The sequence below is a fragment of the Thermobia domestica genome, chromosome 7, assembly GCF_964235325.1.
Source record: "Thermobia domestica chromosome 7, izTheDome1.hap1.1, whole genome shotgun sequence".
Taxonomy (NCBI): Eukaryota; Metazoa; Arthropoda; class Insecta; order Zygentoma; family Lepismatidae; genus Thermobia; species Thermobia domestica.
The window spans coordinates 155212566-155221972 of NC_137460.1; the positions used below are offsets into that span (position 1 = coordinate 155212566).

Here is a 9407-nt window from a genome sequence, read left to right on the forward strand (position 1 = left end):
CAGGCAACACTAATTCGCTTGAGCCAACTCGATATTTCAAATTACATTCCACGATATTTAGGTTTTGTGTCGTGTTGTGTGTAGTTGCATAGTTTTCATTAACTACGATACTCAAGAAACATCATGAGAATCGAAGTCCCTACGCGCGCAGTCACTTGCTCCTCCCCCTATCCTCACACCTGGTGAACTGAGGCTCTGCTACCTGGCTCCAGGTTTTGTTCTTCTGGCAGCCAGGTGGCGAGCCCTGATTGGCTGAGGGCAGTGAGAGGATCAAGCCCCCGGCTCGTGAGGCTTCATAAGCTTTATTTTCCAACGTATTTACAAAGGATACGACATAGTCATCCAATTGGAACAAACAATGAGCTATTGGTAACAAATACCATACACGACAGATCTTTTTTGAGAAACAATATACAGGGGCAATATACAGGGGTTGGACAAAAAATCTAAAACATTTGCAAAAATGTGAAAATCATACCTAATATGGTGTGAGACCTCCCTTTGTGTCCAAAACAGCTTGGATCCGACGTGGAATGGACGTATACAGCTCCTGAATTGTGGTGTGTGGAATGTTGTAACATTGTTCCTCCAAAACATGCTCCAGTTCCTTAAGGGATGCTGGTGAAGGGTAATGAGACCGAACAGGCCTTTCTAACTCAGACCACAATGGCTGAATGATGTTCAGATCTGGTGATTGTAGGACCCAGGGGAGGTGTGATAGCTCCTGGTCATGCTCCTCAAACCATGATTTCGCCGTTTTTGGAGAGTGACAGGGTGCCAAATCATCTTAGTAGATGCCATCACCATCAGGGAACAATATTTGGGCCATAGGTAGAACCTCGTCCCCAAAAATGGCCTCATACGCCTTAGCATTCATCATTCCAAGCAGACTATGATGAGACCTGCGGAAAACTACGATATCACTGCCCATACTGTAACAGAACCACCCGCATGCTTTACAGTTGGGAGCAGACAGTCTGTATGATAGGCCTGCGACGGTGTTCTCCATACGTAAACAAGACCGGTTGTTGGAAACAAGGTGAAGTTCGATTCATCGGACCACATTACGTGTTTCCACTGCTCATGAGTCCACATCTTGTGGTCCTTGCACCACTGGATACGCCTCTTCGCATTTACTGCTGTGACCAGTGGTTTGGCGATAGCGGCCCTGCCATAAATTTTCATTTTATGAAGTTCCCGTCGCACTCTTTTCGATGAAACCGGGTTTTGTAGGCCGGAATTGAGTTCAGATGTAATTTTCACTGCAGTGGTCTTTTTAGCTGCTACAATTCGTTTCAATGCCCTCCGGTCGCTATCTGACGGGATTGACTTTCGACCACTGTTGTGCTTTGCAGACGTCGTTTGCCCATTAATTGTGTATGCCTTCGTGACATTGGACATAGTGCCTTTCGATACCCCCACAATGTTCGCTACTGTTGCCACTGAAGCTCCAACCAGACGGGCACCAACGATCATGCCTCTTTGGAAGTCTGTCAGGTCGCCCATTTTACCGCACCATTTTCACACCATGTCACTCACAGGTGAACGGGTTACTGCTGACGGAAGAGGAAGGCCCACATGACACATTGAAAACAAACAAAAAAAAAAACGATCGGCAACCGCAACACGCGTTGTACAGTGGAGGTCCAAACTTAGTGTTCTGTATGAAGTGTTTTTAGATTTTTTGTTTACCTCCTGTACAACTACTTGATTATCACAGAATATCTTCACTTTGGCAGGATACATGCATACAATAGCGAAAGCTACTGCGAAAAATTCAGTAACAAAGACAGAAAAAGGTCGGAGACCTGTCCATTGAAAGATGATTTGTTTGGTAGGCGAAACCACGGCAATACAAATAGGAGTAGCATCCGTATAGACAGTACAATCAGGTACAAACGTTTGCCAGATGGGTTGTGGTTTGGCCTTTACATTATATATAGTTGGTACAATAAATTAAAAAAAAAACTTGCTATATATCACAGAATAAGCAATTGGAAACATGTTGGTAAAAGGTGTTACCAGACAATATACCCGGCTAGAACCTGTCTAATTCTTTGAGATTTTAATAACTTCAATGAGGGACAAGCCCTAATAATCGGGCTCATCCACAATGAGCGAGTTATTGACGAGCTCCACATTAATTCCTAAATATTGCAACACCTTAGTCGGCTGAAGGCACGACGTTTCGACATTAATAGCCCACGTAGTGGCTGACAAGATGTCTACAGCTTTGGTAACATTTTAACTGAACCTATGAGTAAGATATCATCATAATACACTAGGTATTTGACTAAGTTTCCTAAGTGATTTTGTAACTCAAGAGTGAGAAATCTCTGCATAATCAGTGGGCTAAGCGCCTATCCCATTGGAAGCCTAGTGAAGCGTAAAAAGCGTCCACAACATTTTAAGTAAGAACGTGTATTGAGACTAAGTGAAACATGGTAAAAGCCTTGACTGAGATCAATTTTTACCAAAAAGTATTGAGGCGTAGCTAACCTAGCTAGATATGTAATCTTGTTCAAAGTAACATGAAACACCGTACGATAAAACTTGGTCCACGACGAACAATCATATATTACTCTAACTGATTCTCTTTTTGGTATACAAAAAAAATGGGAAATGTGTTACGTACCGTATCCACAGATTCAATGATACCACTGTCTTGCAGTTTCATTAGCACAGGCCAACACTTTACGTTAGTCTTACGTATCGCACAAGGAGCTGCCAGCAGAGGGTTTTGTTTCACCTCTGGGACGCAGCAAAAGGTTCCAGAGGTATCAAAAACACTGAAGTACGAAACTCACTATGTAAACCAAAATTAGCAAAAAGAGATTCACTTTGAGGGGACTCCTCCGTAACTGAACTTTCACCATCATCGGAGTCACTCTGTACAGGACTTTCATCACTTACCACTTTCACTAGCTCTGTCTTCTGGATGGTCTTGCCAAGGCATGTCCGATAGCACTTGTATAGCATGGCGCCAGAAGTCCCAATCATCTGGCAAAACATACCAGGGTACCTAAATTCGGAGGTCCTGGATTACGTCGATATTACGATCTTGTCCGGTTAAGTAGAGGAATAAGAAACGGAAATCCTTAGGGGGCCACTCCACATCTTCGGGCTGAAGATCCAGTTCTACGATGAGGTCCGCAAGCGGATCCGGTAGTTGCATGGGCTGATCCGGTTGGTCCTCCATACCACTGAAAGGAGTGGTCTTATTACTCGATCCTATACATTATGTACACAGATACAATGTACAATAACAATCGTGGAAACCATGGGCGCCTCTGGCGAGGGGGACAGAGGGGACGCGTCCTCCAGAGTATTTTGTGTAGTTATGAAATGGATCAATGCTATAAGGTATTTAGTTTTCATATGGAACAAGTAAAGACAGGCAAAGGAATTGAAAGATATATCTGTTAAGTATTAATTTGATGTTATTAAAATGTCCATCTGATGTGTGTCACTTTCAAAGCAAAATTTTTTTAAGTGCTACATTGCTTGGTTAGTCAAAGTAGTCTCTGTTGCAGCCACTCAACCAGCAACGATTGCAGACAAATAATGTGATCATACTTAACTACGTTTGCCTTGTTTGAGTACTAACGCACGTCCTCTATAGACACTACGATCAGTCTGCAGTTTACGGTGACCGATGTACGTATTTCGCTCAAATGAGGAGATGTATACGGGAGTAAAGTAAAATGTGTTTCCACCCATAGGGTAAGAGGGTACAATTTCGAACACTTTAGAAACTTTCTTTATTTTTGGACAAACTATACGTAATAACAGGACAATTTTTGGTAAATATAAAGTCTGTAATCTATGTGTTGCGTTACAGAAATATTAAGAAAAATGCTCTGTTACAATGTCCATAAACATAATTTTTTTGTTAGCACAGAAATGTTCAGATTTGTACCACATCAGGTACAATTCCGAACACTGGTAGGTACAATTTCGATCACATACATTTTCCACAAATAAATTGTTTCTTAGCTTGTGCACCTACACACATTTCATGATACCACACTTGGCAAGACTGGCATCGTATCCAGTCGCTTTTCATGACGGACTCTTCACTATAATAGCTCAACTGGCAAAAGCCATATATAGACCTATCCTCATTTGTTGGAGTTAATGCCCTGCTTCTTTGCGGCTGTTTTGCAACTTGAAGCTTCTTTCCTGGAGTAGGCCGGTTAACAACTCAGAATTTCTTAGCCTGTACTTCAACAACGTGAGCGTTGCTTGTAAGATGGAGCGAGGTTAGGAGTTTTCTTTTACGTGTAGAAGTTTTCTTCTGAGGAGTTTTGAGGATGTTACGAACCAAAGCATTTTCCGGAGAATCGGAGAGTTTTGGTGTAGGTAAGAGAATGGTAGGTTTGTCTTCGCCTTGTGGCATAGGAGAACCTGAGGTATTTGGTGTAGGTGAGATGATAGTGGGTCTATCTTGATCTTGTGATGTAGGTAAGTCATCAATTTTCGATGTTCCTGGTGCACAAATGTCATTAGTTTCAGTGTTGTTCCTAGACTGACTTTTTTCTTCCGAAGACGATACGAAGAGGAGGAAAGGAGCAAATTTGGACTTTGGAACAATGTCGTCCGAAAAGAGCATGATTCCAGTACACGCAAAACCTTTTATGGCTCAGTCAAAAGAAGCTGCCTCGTTCCAAGTCTCGCAAAAGAGAGGATTAAATCTGAGCTTCGACAGAGCCTCGTTGGGATGGCGATGTTGCCAGTTTGTTGCTTTCCTGTGGTAGTGTGCCTTCAGAGACTTGAACAAAGTTCTATCTAAAGGTTGAAGAACGTGCCTACTATGAGGTGGTAAACGCACGAGCTCGATCTCATTCTCCTGGCAGAATTTCAAGGCATTGAAATTGGTGTGGCTTCCATGATTGTCCAGTATAAGCAGAACTTTACCAGAAGTTTTGTATGTACAAAAATGTTCCAACCACTTAAGGAAAAGCCTTTTGTTGATGTAACCAGACTCGCTCAACTCCACAACTGTGCAATGTGGCAAACCATCATTGAATTCCGGGCGCATTCTGATACCTTTGAAAATGATCATCGGTGGAATGTAAGAGCCAGAAGCATTGCAACAAGCAGAGACTGTCACGTTTTCCCCTTTTTCAACGTTGGTTAGTGACACGATCTCACGCTTTCCTTTTTGACTCACTATTTTCATGGGTCTGTTATTCAAGGGAATCCCTGTCTCATCCATGTTGTATATGCATTGAGGTTTATCAAACAAATTAAAGTCATTCATTACAACTTTCAGAATTCTAAAGTAGTTCTTCACTTCTTCTTCATTCATATCTGCAGCTCTAACCCTCGATAGTCCTTCTGGTTTCCTCAAACTTATGTTTGGGTGACTTTTTATAAAGGCTTTGAACCAGTCATCACCAGCTATCTTCACATCTGGAATCTATGGGTGCCGAACTCCACGGGCCACATCCACATCAAAAGCAGCACGTTTTACTTGCAAGGGTGTAAGTCCTAATCCTCTGTTTTCGAAATGCACTAACCTATTCACCAAAACCTTCTCTGTTTCTCCCGATAGTACTGTGGGATGTCCAATTTTGCCTGTTATCGATGGAGGATCTGCCTTTCCTTTTCCTTGCCTACACGGTCATGAAGGGTGCCTAGTGGAATGTGATACAATGCCGATGCTTCTCTTAACGATAAATCACCCGATAAGACGTTCTTCACTGCTGTTGCCATATTAGAAGGATCCCACAAAAGACGCTTCTTCTTTTCAGTTTTTCGTCGTGGCATCTGTAATGACAAAACACGAAAGGCACACTGAGAATGGTAGCACAACTGGCTGATATGTACCTTGAACCTAGTGTTCAGAATTGTCCCTTATTCGTGTTCGAAATTGTACCTTTCGCTATACTTTATCTGCGACTAAACAGTTACAAATGTTGCTCGTAGATAGCATCTGGTGTACCATGCTTGTTTCCATCATGGACCGTGCAACATACTACAGTAAACTAACAACCAACATTTCGCAATTTAAAGCAACAATACAACGTCAAACAATGAGCTATTTTATAGTACGACATTTTCTATGGTTGATATACACACCTTTGGTTGAAGAATAATTTCTGTACGGCCTTAACAAACAATTAAACACACAAGTCTATCAGAAACAAACAAGCACAGGAGTCACCGTCAACGCCATATTCTTCACTCAGTGTTGGAAACTGTTGTATTTCGAAAAATGGTGCAAATGCTTACTGTGTTCAGAATTGTACCTGTTCGAAATTGTACCCCCTTACCCTATCTTTTTTTTTTCACGTCACACAACTAAAATTGAAAGAGATTCTGTGGACGATGAAGTTGAAGAGTTTAATTTGGGAGGAGACAGCATAGAGGCAATTAGCTTCCATTAAGTAAAATAGATGAAAGCCGTTTAGACAAGGGAAGAAAGGAAGTGCATGTAGTGTTCGTTGGTTTAGAAGAGTTTTAATTGGTTTACTTTGATAATTTGGATGAAGATACTAAAGAAGCTTGGAAGAGAAGCTCAAAGGTTCGGAAGAAAGCCACATATAAACCAAGCATTCAAAGCTGGAATACAAGAAATGATATAGGATGGTGAATAGAAAGAAGTATTTGACAAAAACCTGCTTCTCTCCAAGTACTATCATTTAATATCTAGAAGAGTAGCGAAAAATAGTTCGATTAGGGAACACGATTATAGGAGGACGAATATACTTAAGGACTATCATAATTACTCTAAAATAAAATGGTTGTTACTGCAGAATATGAATCGAGAATTAACATGATGCCGGATAACACAAAGAAAGACTCTGATAGTAATATAAGGTGAAAATAAATATGGAAAAGAAAAGCAGTGTTGGCTAGATGATTGAGGCTGTGATATATGTCTGAGAAAGACAATAGAATAGGTGCTTATGTTTAATTTGCTTTGATTCCAGTTTAGTTTAGCGTCTCTTTCAACAGCGTGGCTATATTTAAGACGTGGACCTACAGCTTATGTGAGAGTCGAACCACATGAGTTTCTGCCGGGAATCGGCACCAGGCACAGGTCTCCGGCACCAAAGGCGCATACGCTAACCTCTTAGCCACGAAGAAGCTCTGCTTATATTTAAATACCTAGGTAGTATTATTAACGAAGATATTAAATGTAAACTTTAAATAGAAACGACGGGGAAAATGGAGAAAATCTTTAGGAAGATTGTGATTATTATGGTGGGAAGCAAGCATACCATGAGTCACTTAATGAAGAGTTACAGAAAGAGCTCAAAGGAAGAGTATCGGATTGTACGAAGCAGAATCGTGGCAGCATAAGAAGACAACAAAAAGTAATCGAGTTCTCGAAATCTGTACTTTGAGATGAATGTAAAACTTGGAACAATTAAGCAATGAGGGACATTGGGGATATTGAATTAAATGAATATAATTGGAAGTAATTAAAAAGATATTAAGACATTCTCAGAGAAGAAATTATATTCCCAATGACGTGTAGAAGGTATGATAGAAGAAAAACAAGGGTGGCAGGGAAAAGTTATTATATGTATAGTAATGTATGTATGTATGTATAATAATACGTAGTATGTATAGTATGTACTACATATAGTAGTATACTATATAGTAGTATATATAGTAGTGCATATATAATAGTACATATAGTAGTACATATAGTAGTATACTATACATATGGATAATATTATATGTATAATTTCTTTGTCAAGGCGAATTAATTATCTAAGAACCATATTGTATGTAAACTTAAATTTGTAGCAAGTAGCCTATAATAGAATATAATTACAGTGAATTGTATTGAGAGAAGTAGGAGGAGGATTCCGTTAGCTCATAATACAAGTAGATTCCCATGTACTTATCGTTTTGACATAAATTTAGTTGGGGCCTACTAGCATTTTAGTCGTCCCCCAATTTTAAGGTGCCAGAGACGCCCATGGTGGAAACACAAAGTAACGACAAGTGGTGCAACCACTAGAGCTCAAGTGACAATGTCACCAACCTTCGGTGAGAGCCTAATTTAGCGGGGATTTTCTATCCAACTTAATGGAAATTTATTTCCATAAACAAACGAAAACGTTTGAGGCAATGCAGAAGTTTGTTTCTACAATGGAAATCGTCTAGTTACATTATTAATTTCGTTTTTTCACCATTCTCACGAAAAACTGCTATGAAATGCCATGCCATTGAAACCAAAAGAAAGGGGGAAATTGGTACTGATTATATGTAATTATTAATATTTCTATTATTGTTGTTGTTGAATTACCTACAGTTATTACAGTCAAATTGTCTTAGATTACCTTTATGATGTGCAGATTCATTTTAAGTGGAGATGGGATGTGATAACATACATTTATACTATATATTGGACAGTGACTTCCATGTAGTATCACCTCAACATTATTTTGGTGGAAATGAGAATGCCTGAAAACATTCAGAATGATCGAACTTGGTTCTTAAGATGTGAAACAAATTATGTACCACTGATACAGAGCGGCGGTATTTGAGTAGTAGAGCCTTGACATAACATTATGACGGTTGCATGGTGAAATCCGTCGGCTGGTCGTCTGCCAGTGATTTTCTATAGGTGTTTCTTCAGTACCATCGAGTGCATACTAGGATAATACTTTGCAATTAATTCCTGCCAACTCCTTTGCCCGCTCTTTTTCTCTTCCTCTTGGGGTGGTCTGCTCTAAGGCTTTGATGCTGAAACGAAAACGTACGTTATTTTTACTTGTATTGCTTAAAGACCGAAATACGTGCAATGAATAAACGTATCTGTGTGAGAGTGAAGTTTCAATCGTGTTAAACCTAGAGTCACGTTTCCCTTTTTCTGTTGTGCTCATAGACACCAGCAGGTAGCCATGGAGCAACGGAGAAGAACACAGAGGTAGTATGTTTGCTAGTGAAAGAACTGGCAGCAATAGTGCTATCCGATATTACACATGACTAGAACAAGCTATGTACGTGTCATTGATAGAGGTTGCTTTTAACAATACAAAAAAGTCTAAATGTGCTTGATAATAACTACGTACATCATAGATATGTATTTAATCACCATTCAGTTACACACAATAAGGGTACAGGTATGTATTAAGTGGCGTGAGAGCGTAGTTGCTTAAGTGAGTCTGTGGTGATTCAAAGGATGGGGTCATAAAAGTGCTAATACAGTATTTGATGTGACAGGAAGCATGGGAATTTTGGTGAACTTGCCAATGTGCACTTGATATAGGGCGTGCTGATGGTAACTCGTTGACAACACGGTGGCTTTATCGCGAAACATTCCCAACAGTCGAGTTCCGCATGATCGAACATTTGTTGCCGTTGATAGGCATTTGAGAGAAACAGGCAAGTTTCTTGCAAGAGCGGATCGTGGAAGACCACGAGAGGTTCTTCAATTCGCT

General features: G+C 40.2%; 1 protein-coding gene across 1 annotated transcript; it reads right to left on the reverse strand.

Annotated features, from left to right (window-relative positions):
* Positions 1–4642: 4642 nt before the first annotated feature.
* LOC145689373 (uncharacterized) lies at positions 4643–5311 on the reverse strand. Its single transcript, XM_081763528.1, has one exon. It carries the CDS (start codon positions 5309–5311, stop codon positions 4643–4645), a length of 669 nt encoding a protein of 222 aa, XP_081619654.1.
* Between the last annotated feature and the right edge of the window lie 4096 nt (positions 5312–9407).

Coding starts and splice junctions, on each gene's coding strand:
- LOC145689373 (XM_081763528.1), bottom strand. CDS start 5,311: ATGAATGAAGAAGAAGTGAAGAACTACTTTAGAATTCTGAAAGTTGTA.